Source organism: Urocitellus parryii, chromosome 15 (assembly GCF_045843805.1).
Source record: "Urocitellus parryii isolate mUroPar1 chromosome 15, mUroPar1.hap1, whole genome shotgun sequence".
NCBI lineage: Eukaryota > Metazoa > Chordata > Mammalia > Rodentia > Sciuridae > Urocitellus > Urocitellus parryii.
This window is the reverse complement of record NC_135545.1, coordinates 16808676-16824609: the sequence shown is the minus strand read 5'-3', so window position 1 is coordinate 16824609 and position 15934 is coordinate 16808676. Positions and strand designations below refer to the sequence as shown.

At 53.8% G+C, this 15934-nt stretch overlaps 1 protein-coding gene across 2 annotated transcripts; it reads right to left on the bottom strand.

Moving 5' to 3' along the window:
• Positions 1–856: 856 nt before the first annotated feature.
• Dmkn (dermokine) lies at positions 857–14614 on the bottom strand. 2 transcript variants are annotated; one of them, XM_077793153.1, is made up of 19 exons: positions 14093–14614; positions 13672–13851; positions 13511–13567; positions 13204–13254; positions 12828–13085; positions 12134–12187; positions 11669–11731; positions 11460–11510; positions 9193–9237; positions 8202–8261; positions 8011–8058; positions 7802–7849; positions 5209–5265; positions 4820–4867; positions 3312–3359; positions 2759–2824; positions 1795–1818; positions 1639–1686; positions 857–1130 (listed from the first exon to the last, which is right to left on the bottom strand). In XM_077793153.1, the coding sequence occupies exons 1-18, from the start codon at positions 14450–14452 to the stop codon at positions 1639–1641; spliced, it is 1566 nt and encodes a 521-aa protein (XP_077649279.1). In that variant the 5' UTR covers positions 14453–14614; the 3' UTR covers positions 857–1130. The 2 variants fall into 2 exon arrangements, with proteins under 2 accessions (XP_077649279.1, XP_077649280.1); XM_077793154.1 differs by lacking the exons at positions 857–1130; positions 1639–1686; positions 1795–1818; ... (2 more) ...; positions 4820–4867; positions 5209–5265 and adding an exon at positions 5729–5826.
• Between the last annotated feature and the right edge of the window lie 1320 nt (positions 14615–15934).

The window sequence follows — 15934 nt, the reverse complement described above, 5'->3', positions numbered from 1 at the left end:
ATTTTTACGTGGTGCTGAGGATCAAACCCAGGGCCTCACACGTGCTAGGCAAGCACTCTACCGCTGAGCCCCAACCCCAGTCCCCCCAAGAGATCTTTATTGTGGTGGTGTCTGATCGACAGGGAAGGAAGGGAAAAAAGAAAGAGAGCAGGGAGAGAGAAGAAAAAGGTGGAGGGGAGCAAAGCAAGAGAAAGGGAGAAAGCTCGAGAGAGTTCCGGCAGGAGAAGGTCTTATATCCCTTTCGCTGTGCTGCTTAAGTCTAATAGGGTCTCCGGGTCTGCAAGCTGCCTTGTTGGTGTACAGTGATTGGATCACACAGTAGTTGCTAGGGTGTCATCTTCTGCCTTCAGGCAGACTGGGCAGGGGCTAGATGTGGACTTCCACTGCACCAAACGGGTAGGATTGAGTGTTCCGGCTTGAGTGGGGTTGAGTGTTCAGACTTGAGGCAAACAAGCGATAAGGAACCAGACAGAGAGGGTCGAGTGTTCAGCCCACCCTGCAGCTAACATTTGTTCAGTCTGCTCCACAATTAACACCTGTGACTGCTTCAAATAAAGTAAGCATGGTATTCAGATATAGGTTGGTCAAAGTTTTTTTGTTTTGTTTTGTTTTGATAGATGGGGAAACAGGCATGATGTAATCAGCTAGCTGCTTTGTATCAAGTCGGGACTAAAACCCAGGTCTTATCTCTCAGCACACCATGTTGGATACTACTCTAAGCAGGAAAGCAGATCATCTGACCCTAAATCATTCCCATCCTCCTAGATTCAGGCCATGATGTTGTGGTAAAGAATACAACTTGAGAAAGTCTCAGGGAAACCAGATTCGTGGTTTATTTTCACAGAGAAACCCAAGAGTAGAAAATTCCCCCTGCAAAATTGTCACGGTGATTTCATGTCACAAATGGAGCAAATGAAGAAAGCATCTGGTTTCTCCCATGAGGCTGGTGGTGACGGAGACACCATGGTGGAGTGGGAAGAAACAAGGAACAGGTGAGCCAGGTCCGGCCCAGAAGACGGGGGTCAGCACCCAGGCCAGGGCGGCTCAGGCTGGGACAGCTGGAGAGCAGCTCAGTCAGACTCCTTGCTGACAGGTGTGTATAGGTCTCAGTCGTGACTCAAAGTGGTTTTCTAGGGGGAAAAAAAGATCAAATGATCCAATGTGATCCCCCTGAATCCGTTGAGGCTGATATGCTTTCCTCTGGCTCCGGGCTCAACGGCTTCATTGCTGCCCTGCCTCTTCCGCCTGCAGCTCCCTCACGTTTAGCTCCTACCTAAAACAAATTTTGTGGCTCCACCAATAACAGCTTCCCCCCTGGAGCCTCACTTTGTCCCACCTGGGAACTTCTACCCACAGTTCCCTGGTCAGTTGTGACCCTGTTCCCTGTCCTCGCTGTGCTGTGCCCGCTCTCTCCAGCCCCTCATTCGGCACTCACAGGTACTCTCCTGTGTCCTCAGTGATTTTCTTTCCACACCCCACAGTGGCGTCTGCATCTCCTGAAGCTCCTTACAGCATCCACCCAGAGGAAACCTGACTTCAGGTAGCTGACTGAGGTTCCAGGAGCTGTCAAGACCCCAGCCTGCCCCAGAGGTGACCCTGCCTCAGCTCGGAGGAGGCCGCCTTGTGCTCGACACTTACCTACCAAAACTTCACCCACTGCAGCAGGCCAGGGCGCACCCGGGAAGCCTGAAGGATGAGGAGAGCGGCTGAGTGCACACTGCACTGTCCCCTCCACTCTCTCTGGCCTCAGGCCCCTTCTGTCTGGACCCTGATTCTCTCTGTCCCCCTACTCACCGAAGAATAAATCGTGGCTCCTCCCTGGAAAGAGAAGATCAGAGGAGGTGACATGGGGCTACAGTGGCGTCTACACTGCTTTGTCCTCAGGAATCACCAAGAGCCCAATGGCAGGGGCAGGCACAAGCCAGGATTATCACCAAGGACCTTCAGTCTGACTGGACATTGAGTCTATGGTTTTGTTCCCACAGTGGACTTATCACCCTAAGTCTATACAGAGCCATGATGTCCCGAGGACACTAGGAAAGCACCATTCATATATGGCCCCTGAGGACACCAGGACCACAGGAGGGACAAGGGCTTTATTGTTTGGAGATATGGAGAGAACAATCTCTGACCTATTTTTCTTTGCCAGACTAATTAGTATCTAGTATATTCTTTTCCTACTGTCGTAAGATTGCTTTCCTTACAGCTAAGCAAAAAAAAACCTCTTAAGTATTTTTTTTTCTTTTATTTCCTTCAAGGCATGGAGGATTTGGTTTCCCACCAAGAGCTCCTGGGCTAGCTACCCCAAAGTGCCAGTCTGCTCTCCTACCCGCTCATACACACACACACAAATACACACACACACACACACACACACACACACACACTCAAACAAGAAGTTGACACAGAGCAAGCACTACAAAGAAAGAAAAGCCACCTGTGTGTTTGTCCTGGAGGGACATAATTTGTTAGAGCCACATTCTGTCTCCGAAAGGATCTTCAGATCCTTCCCAGTTTTCTCTGTTGCTCTAACTGCCCCCTTTGAACCTCCTCTGAGACCATAACTGTGAGGAATGCTGACCACTCCCTCTGCCCCCCACTTCCAAACTGCTCTCAGGGCACCTGAGTCTCCCTCATGAAGGGACATGGAGGCCTGTTTGTCAAAGTGAACAGGGTGGGCCCTACAGTGAATGCCCCTGCCTCTCCCCACTGCAGAGACACCCCCACCATGAGAAATCAGGGCAGTGGCAAGTCTCACCTTAGCAGGGGTCTTGACCTGCCCGTAGTAGGCCGTGGGATATGCTTGCTGGTTGTAATTGTAGTTCTGTGGGAGCAAGAGCGTGCGGGGACAGGAGTGGGGTGTGGGAGGGAAGGAGAAGGATGAAGACTTTTTGCTCTGGAAGAAGCCCCCAAGGCCCTGCCCCGGCTGGATGTTTCCTGAAGCCTGCTTTCTCCCCTCTGTGACAGGTTTCATAGACAGCTCCGGCCAGCCAGAGCCCAGCCCTTGCCCCACTGCACTCTCTAGCCCAAAGGGCCTGCCTCCTCCCTCCCTGGTACTTCTCCCAACTCCTCATGTGTGACTTGGGATGTGAGGGTCGGAGACCATGGAAGAAGTAGAGTCTAAATCAAGCCATCAGGGGGCAGATGTCTTGCCTTGGAAGTTACGGCTGGCACCTCTTGCCTTCCTGAGCCAGGCTGAGGAAACTATTGGGTGGGGGGAGTAAAAGAGAATTTCAGATGGGCCAGACTCAGGAATAGGGCTGAGAGGGACCAAGGGCCTTCCAGGGGAGTCTGAGGACAAAGACACCCACCTGATCAGCACCGCCAGCCCTCTTCTGTAATGTATACACGTCTGCATCCTGGGAGGGAGAAAGAAGCCACAGTAGCATCTCCATGGTCCTTCAGCCTTGCTGGGCTTCCAGGGCTCTCTCATCCTGCTGCCTAAGCCCTGCCCTCCTCTTGGAGCCCCATCTCACCCAACCCACCCCTCCATCCTAAGCCAGTGGCCCAGATAGATGTAGGACATAGATATCCACACTCAGGGTTGGGGAGTGATGGTGGAGAGTCAGGTTGGGCAATACCACACCCACCCACACACTGGGAGCACTGGCAACTCTGGCCCAAGAATGCACTAGAATGGCAAGAATTGAGTCCACACAGGCTCCTCTGGGGCAGACCCAGATCCCTTAGCCACAGCCTACCAAAAAATTGTCTACACCAACCCCTGCTACTCCCTTATAGGCCCTTTAATCCCCACACCAATGCTCTTCCCTGCAAGGTCCTTGGAAGGACCAGTTATTATTACTGAAGCTAAACAATTAGGTTAGCTCCTAGTCAAAAAAGCGGGGAACAATACCAGGAAGTCCTGTCTAACCTAATTCTGCCTCATTCACACCTGACCTGAATTCTTAACCCCACTCTTTGCTCTGTGACACTGAGGTCACAAACTGGTTGTCCATAGGCTTTCAGACATTTTTTGCTAGGGCTCATTAAAAAAAAAAAAAAAAAAAAAAAAGACTAGTTGCAAACAATTAAAAATCATATTTCTAGATTTTCTCAAAAAATCAGATGACATAGCAACAGTGGCCCTACCTGCATGCATAACAACATTCAACCGAGGGCCCTAACCCACCTGTAGAGTCTCACCTGCCTGGCCCAGGTGGACGACCTTTGCCTTGGGGCCCAAAGGTTCTAATTCCCAAAGGCCAATGGCCATGCAGAACCAAGGTGTGGAGTTCTACAGGCCCCAAAGGTCCTGCTCATCCTCCCCAAGATTCAGATATTCAGACATCCTGCACCTGCACACACTTGAACCTGATCTGATCCCCGTACTCTCATTCTCCCTCCAGTTTTCCCTAGTCTTTCTTCCCCAGTGCCACTTTTTGGCACCGACAGTTGACCCCAGCCCCAGATCCCACCTCATGGTCTCCCTGCACCTGCTCACCCTGAAATACCTACCCAGCTGTGGCTCCCTCTGAGCCAGGCCAAGCCCAGCAGGATCAGCAGCAGGACAGAGACAGTGGCTAGCTTCATGATTCTGTGCCTCTGGAGGCCTCAGCCTTGGAGCCTGGGCTTTTATCCCAGGGAGGCCCTCCCACCCTGCTCCTTCAGTGATGCAAGGCTTCTCTCCCACCCCACCCCCACTCAAGGTTGCATAAATTCAGGAGGGTGGGGAAGGAAGGAGGCACCCTCCCTCGGCAGGGAGGGGAAGAAACTGGGACAGCCACATCAGCATGCCACCTGCCAAAGGCCCCAAGCTCCTGAGGTCCCCTAGAGCTGAGCTTCCTCACCTTGAAAAGAGAACTTCTGCCCCCCTTACCTCGGTAATTTCTTTCCAGTTGAAGAAAGGAGTTCTCTGTTTGAAATTCTGGAGGGAGAAGGAGCCATGAGAGAGGCTTGGGGTGGGGTGGGGGGCAATACCCAGAGGGTGGGAAGTGGCAGCAAATGGGCAGATTTCCAGGTGGCCTTGGAATGGACTGGAGAGGCTGGGTGCAACTTAGTGAAGATAAGCTTGTAGGAGATTGTGGGTGGTCATTTTGAGATGGCATTGGTGACAAGATTTGGGTGAGATGACCCATCTCAAAAATGAAAAGAAAGGCAGTTTGGGGACAAGTGGGCAGGAACTGAGGGTAACTGCCTTGAGGGAGGCATGGGGAAGGGCATGATGACCGTGATCCCCAGTTCTTCAGAACGTGGGAATTCTCCTACCTCCCAGAGGCGGCGGAAGTAGAGGAGGGCTCGGGTGCTGGGGGACGGGACTCGGCCCTGTGGATGAAAGGTGGGGAGCAGGTTAGCAGGGTGCCCCATCCTGCTCACCTAAGCCCTGACTCGGGCTCCTGACCCTTCTCAGCCTTCAGAACCTCACTGTGACTAAGATTTGGAGGGGACTCTGGGAGTCTAAGGACACCAGAAACTGTTTTGGAAACGGAGGGAGAGAGAAGTTAGATCTCTGAGCCATGAACCCACCTGCCCTCCCCTAACACAGAGCCTCTAGTCTCTCTCCCCACACCCCTCCCAGGTTTGGGGTACAACATAATTGTAGATGAACCTCGGGACCAGGACCTGCCCCTACAACCCCTTCTTGCCTGCAGTGCCACCTCCTGGCATCTCCCAAAGCTGTGGGTGTGCACCCCCCTCCCCAGCCCCAGACAACAGTGGAGACGGAAGAAAGCACCAGAGACCAGAGTGGGGGGCAGCTATGGTTTATTTCAAGGGTGAGGGTCTAGACTGGGGATGAGGGAGCGGTGTTTAGGAAGGGAGCGGGGGCTCCCATCCAGCTGGTAGCTCCTTGTCTGGAGGTCACGGGATGCGAAAGCTCCTCTGGTCCTGGGCAAAGAAATAGGTTCTAAGAGGGAGCTTGAGGAATACGAATTAGGGGGCATGGGCCAAGGCAGGGTAGCATGGAGCATGTTCCAGAAATCTCTAGGGACCTTTTAGTCTGCCACTGTCAAATAGGCAAATCCAGATAGCGCAGCTTGGCCTGAGAACCCTCACGCCTCACCTGGAGCACTACATGGGGCTCCTCTGTTTTTACTGCTCACTCTGGGGACATCCTCAGCTCCCCTGTCCTCACTGTGAAGGAGGACCACGCTCCACACCTTCTCTGCCCTGTTGTCCCTCTTCCTGCAGGACCTGCCTCTCCAGGAGACTGGCCCTTGCCATCCTGCCTAACTGTGATCATGTTCTCGCTGCCCCATAAATGGACAAAAATGCTTGGCAGTCTGTCCTGGTCCTGTGAGAAGTGTGATGTGTCCCCTGGCTCTCCCATCAGCCCCTAAGCACCACAGCAAGGAGTCTTTCCCCTACAAGAAACTGTTCTCTATAAATTAGAGAATTTATTTTGTTCATTCAAACCAGAAATTTCCTGGAGCAGAGACCTTTTGCCCTCTCCTCTCTCATACTCCGCCTCATTCCCAAGAGAGCAGAGTCACCCTTCCCGGGTTTGGGTCATTCTATCTATCACCACCCCTTTCTCCCAGAAAAACCACAAGTCCTGGGAAGGCAGGGGTCCGAGGCTTTACCCTTTTACACAAGGGCTCAGAACCTCATGCTCCCAGGCCAGTCAGTGGAATGGGTAGTGTCACCCATGAAGATCAAGAGCCCAGGGCAAAAAGTAGCTGCTCCTCAGCCCCCACCTGTCATTTACTGCCCCAGGGAAAAGGAGGCCCCGGGTTACCACATTTTTCAAGAGAGGACAGAAACCCAAATCAATAAATGAAGTCTCAACTTTTAAATGTTGGAAACTAACTCTTTTTTTTTTTTTTTCATTTTGAACCAGGGATTGAACCCAGGAGCACTTAACCTCTGAGCCACATCCCCAGCCCTTATTTTATTTTTTAGTGAGACAGGGTCTCCCTAAGTTGCTTAGGGTCTCGCTAGGTTGCTGAGGCTGGCTTTGAACTTGCAATCCTCCTGCTTCAGGCTCCCAAGACACTGGAATTACACATGTGAGCCACTGAGCCCAGCCATTCTTTTTTAATGGAGCTGGGAATCCAACCCAGGGCCTATGCAAGGCAGGCAAGCATTCTTCCACTGAGCCTCATCCCTAGCTCTCTAATTCACATTCTTTAACACAATCCAAAAGAGTGGCTCAAACAAATCACAGCAATGGGCCACCAAGTCACAGCTTCTGCCTGGGGAGTGTGTCTGGATTGTTCATTGCCCCTGCGTCCCCTCTCTTCCCGTCCAGCACCCCCACACTGCTATTCTGGTGTCAAATCGGCCTGGCCAGGAGGTTCGCCTCCAAGAGGGAGGGGTGGGAAGGAAGGAAGGAGAGAGAGGATCTAGGTGCCAACTATCTTCTAAGGTTACATACGCACAGGATCCAGACTAATGCCTGTCACCCATCAGGCACTGGGCAGCTGTTTATTTCCTTTGCCTTTTTTCCTGTGGGTGTGTCAGTCCCACGAGCCTTTTAGGGCTACTTGACTCCCATGCGATCTGTGCCTTATGATCAGGCCTACTTCCTTTTCCTTAACCTTCCTTTTCCTTAAACTTCCTTCCAGCTCTAGAGGGGAACCTGAGGTTCAGAACTGGGTCAGGTCTACATGTTGAGGCCTTAAAGAGGCTCATTCCATGCCTTCTTCCCGACTCCATAGTGTCCATATTCTCCCTGTCTTTTCATGTCTCTGCTGGCCCTCCCCAAGTTTTGTTGGTGGGTTGGGTTTGGGTTTTCGCCCTGCCTGAATACCTTCTTAGTGGCCATCATTTTTGTTCCCCTGGCTCAACAAGCAAAGGTTTCGCTTCTTCCCTATATTCCCCTCCCACTAAGATCAGGACTGCAAGACCCGCCAGAACTTACCTTTTCTATGGCATCCCAGTTAATGAAACCCATTTTGGATTTAAAATTCTGCAAAGAAAACAAAAGGAATATCCAAATCACGTCAGGATGTACTGGGCTCAGGGCTTCAGACCAGGAGAAGTCAAGGACTTCTGTTGACTGTTGGTATAGAAAGAGGATTTTACACTGTAGGACCAAGGGGCAGGGCAGAGTGATCTTACAGAACTCACCTTCCAGAAAGTGTCGAAATTGAAGAGCCCAGGAGATGTCTGAGAGTTCTAAGGAACCAATGAGAAATGGGATGAGATCAAGAAGTCACTTTGTGAACAAGAGGCAGGGGCAGGAGATGGGGTATCAAGAGGGGAGGCAAAGAGTGCTTGACAGCATGTTCCAAGCCCAAGGCGAAGGAGTGCCTCCTCACCACGGTATTGAGACCACTGACAGCATCACCTCTTCCACTGTCCCCACTGGACCCTTGCCCCTGGGTGGGAGAAAGGGACTGCTCAGTATAAGGCTCCCACATTCTGTTGGACATGCATCTGCCCACCTGCACAGGCCCAGTCTCCACCATTGCTCACACTTCTCTGCTCCTCTCTGGAAACTGACCTGCTTTTCTTCATTACATGGTGCCTAAAAGTCCCACCTCAAAAAGCCCTCCTAGGATGATTCTAGATAGCCCTACCCAGGTCGTGGAATCAGATTCACACTCTTGCCTCCACACTCTCCTATCCCAAAACACACCCATAACAAGAGCAGCTAAGGTGTGGTCCCGGCATGCACCAATCTCTGTGCCTTATCCAGCCGTATTCCTATGCAGAAGCTGAGTCCATTTTGCAGACGAGGAAACTGAAATTCAAGAGGTGTCCAGCAGCTGGCCTCAGGATCTGTCTCCCTGTCTGGATTCTGTACTACCTTGGTCTGCTTATGATACAGAAAGCTCTATAAAAACTGTGGGAGGTGAGCGAGTCAGACTTCACCATCCCCTTTTCAGTCAAAGAAACCTCAGCTCAGAGAGGTTAACTGGCTTGCCTGAGGATGCAGAGTTGACATGTGTACCCCCCATTTCTAACCCAAAGTTCAACAGCTTTCCACTTCTTCACACTGACCTCTTAAATATCATTTTAAACAATGACTCCTTGGCCATTCTTCTGTTACTTTATGTATGTTTTCTCCTTGCAAAAGTACGAAGGCTCTGATCCCAGTTGGGAGGAAGGGAGGGGATGAGTGAATGAAGGCGGGGGATGGAGAAAAAATCTGCCATTTTGGTCTCCCAGTGGTCAACCGACACAGTTTCAAAGCAGTTTACAAGAAGAAACTGACATTTTTGTTTCTTTCCCCAGGTCCTTGGCATTCTGTCCCATGCCCCACCATTCCTTCTGCTAAAGCCAGCCCTGGCTGCCCCCCTGGCTCACCTGATGATTTGACTCCCCAAGGAGGTGACTGCTCTCTCTGCTTTCCTAGGGGGACAGAACGTGGAGAAGTCAGTGGGGAGGAGAGGCAGAACAGCAGGGTGCAGGTAACAGATTTCAGGAATCAGGGGACTAAGACACGAGCATGACAGAAGACTTCCCAGGACCCCAAGAACGAGCTCCTTCTCTCCATGGAACTCCATCTTCCCTGGAAGATCCTGTTCAGCCTCCTCCCATGAGGGACCAAGTCACTGCTCACTTATGGTGTTTATGGATAACATCACCCTCTCTGTTCCTATTCGCTTCTGCAAGCTGCCCAGAATGCAACAGGGAGGGTCTCATTTCTCCCCTGGCTTCAAAGCAGGAACAAGCCAGGTTGTTGGACTGAATTGACTCAAACCGGAGGACCCCAGCTGGGCTAATGTCTGCACTGGGAAGAAAGGGGATGCCAGCTGGCAAGCCAGTGGGAGCCCAGGTGGCCCAACAGAGCCCTTAGTCTCCTCCCAAATTAGAGGTAGGTTCCTCCATTGTCACTTCCTCGTTCCCAGAGCTAACACGTAAACCCGGCTGTGAAAGGCCGGCTCTGCTCACATTGCTGCAGAGAGCTGACCTTCATTCACCCCGTTTACTAGGGACTCAGCCGCTACATTCAAGGCCGCCACCTCTCTACCCTGATGTTCCTGGAACGGCTGGGCCCTCCCTGTACTCCACTGAAGCCCCAGAGGATAAGACAGTGAGATGCAGAGCCCTGTTCCAGATCCTGGGGCCATCTTGAAAAACATATGTGTTGACAATGTGATTCCTCTAAAAGTCCTTGGGAAGTTGTCAAAATAATTTTAAAATTAATTTGGAAGGATAAAGGTTTAGGAGCAGGTAGAAAAAACACTGGAAAAGGTCAGTGGTGGCAGGAGACTGGTGCTGAAAGACAGTCACGGGCCATAAGCTACTGTAAGGAAAGCTGTGTGGTTTCCCGCGCCAGGACGGATGAATCTATTCAGCATATCAGAACTCCCCGGAGCTCCCCCCAAAGTGAAGGTATTTATTAGTGGCATCTGAAATCAGCAGTGGAAATGATGTGACACTTGAGGCTGGAAATATCAGGTAGCTAGTGGTGGAAACATCAGTCACACTCATCCGTTTCCTCCCTTCTGCTGTCGGCTTGCTTGCCCCTCAAGAAGGACCACCCAGCTCCAATCAGCGAACCTGTCTGGCTGGGCTGAGGGTGGGGCTAGAGCAACTAGAGGCAAAGTAAAGTTCAGGGGGACTAAAGAGTTACACTGGGAAAAATGAAATCATATAAGTATTGATGATACTGGAAAAGAGTTGGCCTGTAAAGCTGTACACCAAGGGCAGAAACCACAGAGGAAAACAGGGAGATTTTTGACTCTCGATGTCCTTAAGACATTGGGGTATAAAAAACTAGAAAAAAGAGTTACAAACTGAGTGAAAAAAATGTTAAACTTGTAAACCAACGCAAGGTTAGCACCCTGCTGGGCAGATTCATGCACACCTGTAATCCCAGAGCCTCAGGAGGCTGAGACAGGAAGATCACAAGTTCAAGGTCAGCCTGAGCAACTTAGGGAGACCGTGTGTCAAAAGATAAAAAGGGCTTATCTTTTGTAGCTTTTTGTAGGATGTAGAGCACCCCTGATCTAATCTCTAGTACCCCAAAAAGGGTGGGGGCTGCTAGCATCCTAATACCTGAGGAGCTCTCAGAGAGCCAGTTTATCTAAGGGCCGCCCAACCACCCCATCCTCTCCCTCCTGGCCTTGTTCCTCGCTGCCACCAATGCATGGCCCCACAGGGCAGCCTCCCTAGGAGCTGGTGAGAACTGCAGAAGCTCAGCCCCACCCGGACCTGTAGAGTCAGGACCCACCTTTGCACAAGGGCTCTAGGTGTGCATGCCTCACACTCTGCTGTCCCTAATGTCCAGATTCCCAGAACAACTAGGAGGAAGTGTGTTCTCCAGGAAACTTCCCTGCCAGAGTTCACTGCATTCTGCTCCCTGGCCGGGGATGGGACAATGAAATGATTCTGTTTCTCAAACACGGGTTCACATGGCGTGCCCCACGACCCATCTGCGGTGTTCAGTGAGGTGTATCACAAAAGAGTCACCGCAAACTCTGACCCTGGAGGCTCTTGGTATGACTAAGAATCTGCCTTCAGTCTCTTCCACCTAAATTGTCAGTCCCCCCGAGACAGGTTGAAGGGAATAGGGCTGAGCCCAGTGGACGCCTGAGAGCTGGCATAGTGACAGGTTTGTCTCTCACCTGACTCCCGGATCCTCCGGCCTGTCGGGCTTCATTCCCTGGGTTGTCACACTGTGGGAGAAAGGGAAGACTTTCTGTCCCCTCCCAACCACCAGCCCCAAAATGGGGCTTTTAACTGGCCCTCCTCAGCCCTCAAGGGCTGACCGCTCTTGTTTTTCTCCCCACAGTTTGAGGGAGATTTGTGCCCAGGTGACTCCCCAGCCACTGACCTCGGGCTTGTATCCACCACTGCCACCACTGCTGCTGCCTGAGGAAGGGCCAGAGTCGGATCCCTGCAAGGAAAAGCAGGGGTCACACGCTGGCTGACTCGGCCTGGCAGAGGGACCAGGGGGATCCAGTCATTTTATGGATTTTTGAGAAACACCCTCCCGTGAGACTTCACCCTTCCTTCAGAACACGTGAGGACGTGGACAGGGCTGTGGTGCAGAGATGGGCTCCGGTACCCATCTCTCCCCAGTCTTTAGCCAGTTGGTCACTGAGGGAAGTTGTTCTGAGCACGGAGAAGACCAGGTGTGTATTTGGAAGCCGGAGATGATTTGGGGAGTCTGAGCTGTTGCCCCGCCCCCACCCACCAGCCACCAGGAGCCGCCATCCAGCCACCAGGGGGCAGGTGGGCTCCTTCTGCCCCAGCCCTTCCCCTTGGAACCCAGGAAGGAAATGGGACTTGTCCTTACCTTGGACACTGAAAAGCTTTGATCCAGTTCCCTGGAGTTTTCTGGCTGTCGTTCCTAGCCAGGGGAGAGGGAGAGATATAAGGGGCAGCAAGTTAAGGCAGCTCGCTATTTGGGTTTGTCGTAATTTCTGACCTTCTCTGGCCTGACACCCTTCCCAAACCCCCAAGGAGCCTGTGCTGCCCCCTGTCTCCAGGCCCCTCATCTAAGGCAGACCCCTCCTGGCCTCTCGTGCACCATGCGGGAGCCCCACCTGTGGCCACAGTTATTAGTGCCGTCTACACCACAGCCCTGTGCACGTCCTCACGTGTTCTGAGAGCTTCCCAAACAACTATCGTATTTTTCTGTGACCACCTCTTTTCTTCCCTCCCCCACTGCCAGCTCCACTCAGACTTGCCCAGTGGGCAAGGAATAGAGGTTAGACAGGAGGTAGGACTTCCCTGCTGTGGTAGGGTGGGAGGGAAGGAAGTAGAGTAGGTAGGAGTAGACAGGGCAGCTTTTGGGTAAACCGGACGTGCCTGAGTGAGGAGCCCTGTGGTTGGACTGGGAAGGTGGGGGAGCCCCAGGATGGTGACTGCCCGTGATGCCACCCACCCCTGAGCTGTGGTGGCTTCCAGGGGACCCAGAGCCCATCTCCTCCGCAGGCGCCACCAGGACCTCATCCCATCCCTGCCCTCAGACAAGGGGCAGAACTTACCCGGCTGGACCCAGAGCTGCTGCCACTGCCACTGTTGCCACTGCTGCTGCCACTGTGACTGCTGCCACCACTGCTGCTGCCACTGTGACTACTGCCACCAGTGCTGCCGCCACTGTGACTGCTGCCACCATGGCTGCTGCCACCACTGCTGCTGCCACCGTGGCTGCTGCCACCACTGCTGCCACCATGGCTGCTGCCACCACTGCTGCCGCCACTGTGGCTGCTGCCGCCACCGCCTGACTGTGAGCTGCTGCTTCCCTGAGGGGCAGGATGGAGGGTGGGGACAGGGACCATGATTTGTTCCTCCTCTGCTTGCCTCCGGCCAGGACAAGGGGAGCCGAGTGTCCCCTCCCTCCACAGCGGCCCATCCTCTTACCCCAGAGTTGCTAGAGCTTCCACCGGAGCCGGAGGGTGGGGGGTTGGTGCACTGCAGAAGGAAGGGGCCGACCTGACTAAGTGCCCATCGCTCCTCTCCCAGCCGGCCCCACCCGCTGCCTGCTGCTCGGCCTCCTTTCTTCTCCGCCCTCTCATTGCTCTCCCCAGCTCCTCCTGTACCCACCTCTCCCCAGTCAATCTTCCCGCCACCCAGCCCTCCCTTCCCCCTCTCCTTCCTTTCTGTCACTCCCCCTCTTTCTGTCACTTGCACCCAGAGGCCCGCTCTGTCCCCAGACTCTCCTTCTTACCCCTGAATTTTGGCTGCTGCCTCTCACTGAACCATAGCCAGGCTGGGCCACTGCTCCCTGCAGGGAAGGGGAGACTGTGGGATCCGGAAGAACCAGGGAGGTTGGAAAGTGTGGACTCAGAGGAGGGGGGGGTGGGCAGCAGGGCGGGGTGGTCACTTTACCTGAGCATCGATCCCAAAGCTTTGTGACCCTCCACTGCCTCCCTGGCCTGAGGACCCTCCCAGAGAGTTGGTTCCGAAGCTGCCTTCTGAGCCTCCGGGGTGTCCCTGGCCCCAGGGAGACCCTGGGCCTCCAAAATTGCCCTGATTATGGCCTAACATGCCATGGCCTCCAGATATTCCCTGCAAAGACAGAACATCTGCACTCAGTGTGGCCGTCTCTGACTCTGATTGGGGGAGGGAGGACCAAACAGCCGTAGATGGACAGGAGCCAGAAAAAGCAGGGGCCAAGTTGAGAGGCTGCATAGCCGCAGAGGAAGGGTACATAATGTGCAAAAAACTGCCCAGAAGCCACAGATAAGAACCCCATTCATCCCTCAGTCACCCCAGGACCTCAGCCCGCTGCCCACTCCCAGCCTCTCACCCAAGCCTCAGAGCCGCGGGCCGCATCCACTCCGTGGTGAATGGCGTTCTCCACCTGTCTGCCGGCCTCGTTCCCAGTGTTCTCCAGGGTCCGGGCGGCTTCCCCAAGCCTGTGGCTGACAGTGTCCCCCAGCTCCCTGGTTCTAGAGGCAACTTCTCCACCCCCTTGGCCAATGGCATCCTGGATTCCAGAGCTGGCTGCCTCCTTAGCTCCTTGGCCAATGGCCTCCCCAACTCCATTGCTAATAGCGTCTCCCAGCCCTTGCCCCGCGCTCTCCCCTCCACCCTGCAGTGGGCCAGCAGCCCCACTGCCCAGGCACAGGGCCAGCAGGAGGCAGGCCAAGGACCCGTGTAACTTCATCTCTGTCCGGCTCCCTCTCTCTCTCTCCAGAGCGTCTCTGTCCCACCAATCTGCTTCTTGTCACCCCTTCCCTCCTCTGGCCCGAGCCCTCTGTCTTCCTCTTCCACTGCCTTCCTGTTCTCCCTCCCTCCAGGTTCACAGCCTTCTCTCTCCTTTCCCAGATTCCCCTGCCTTCCCAGAGTCCTCCTCCCTGTCACTACTCCTTATACTGTAGGTTGGGAGAAGGTGACAGGGCTGGGCAGCCAGGGTTCCTCCCCCGGTGACTCAGGGGCCAGCCACCGATAGGCTAATGAGCCGTAATTGTGAGTCTGAGAGTCTGTCGAAACAGAGAGGGAGCCCGGGCACAGGGAGGGAGAACTGGAATGGGACGGATACAAGAGTGTTCCAGTTGCCCAACCCAGGAATTTGGGGCGCAGGGTGGGGACAGGGGCATCTAAGGAGGCAGGTGTTGGTATCTCCTGGAGGCGTTGGAGGTGGGTGGGGGGCACTTGGGAGACAGGAATCCAGGCAGGACCCCAGCAAGGAGGGGAAGCCCCCTGGGAGGGCCCTGGCCTAGACACGTGCAGGCCTAGGAGGAAAGGCAGGTGCCCTTTCTCAGCCCTTCTCAGTATCAGCTGGCCTTCACTGCTCCCATCTCCCCCACCCCTACTGCCACCTAAAGATGCCTTACACCTTCCAGCCCATGGAGAGACACCGGAAGCCATAGGGCCGAATTGGAGGTTCTGAGGTTCGAGAAGGAATGGCGGGCTCCTGAGAGTGGTCCTCAAGGTATTTCAGTTGGTGTCCACGATGCTCTCAGCTGAGAGAGCTGGGTGTGGAGATGAGGAGCTGGGCGGGACAGCCACCCCCAGGGGAGAGTGGGAGGGAAGGACCAAGGGAGGGAGCAGCTGACCCAGGCTTCCATCCTGTTTACCCCTGTGCCTGTGTGAGTTCATGGCCACCCAGGAGGGGAGGGACCGCATCAGCTCACCGCACCCACCCCTCATCCTCCCCTAGGAGCCGCTGCTGGTCAGGGAGCAGGGTTAGCACAAGGTCAGGAGCCCTTATCCTCAGTCCAGCCTGCATGAGGATCTAGGGAGTCCTCCCCAGGCCTCACCCCTGCTTGGCAAGTATGGCTGCCTCTGTTCCCAGGGGCCCCAGGTCCTCCCACTTGGCACGGTCTCATATCACTGGGATTCATCACCCGGTTAGGAGGGGCCAGTTTCCATCTGCCTTTCTCAATGTCTCTCTGTCAGTCTCTCCCTTCCTCTCTTTCTCCACCCTGACACCCGCACCCAACTTGTAACACCCAACACTTCTTAGCATGTAAACACCTTCCCTGCCTGTCCTCAGCCCCCACCTCCCTGTTGTTCTGTCTCTGACTCTGTAATGGTGATAATAGTGGTGATGGTGATAATAACAAAAATAACAATAATTGCAACTCCAGTTTATCAAAGGCTTTCTATGTGCCCAGCACCAGACTAAGCACATTCAGAATCATAC

Bases quoted from the DNA above. Each gene is read 5' to 3' on its own strand.
- Dmkn (XM_077793153.1), bottom strand. From the start codon at position 14,452: ATGAAGTTACACGGGTCCTTGGCCTGCCTCCTGCTGGCCCTGTGCCTG. The intron at 8,262-9,192 runs GTGAGCCAGGGG...TCTCCCACCCAG, and splicing joins TTGGGGAGTCAAATCATCAG to GGGCAAGGGTCCAGTGGGGA. The intron at 2,825-3,311 runs GTGGGTGTCTTT...TTGCTCCCACAG, and splicing joins GGGCTGGCGGTGCTGATCAG to AACTACAATTACAACCAGCA.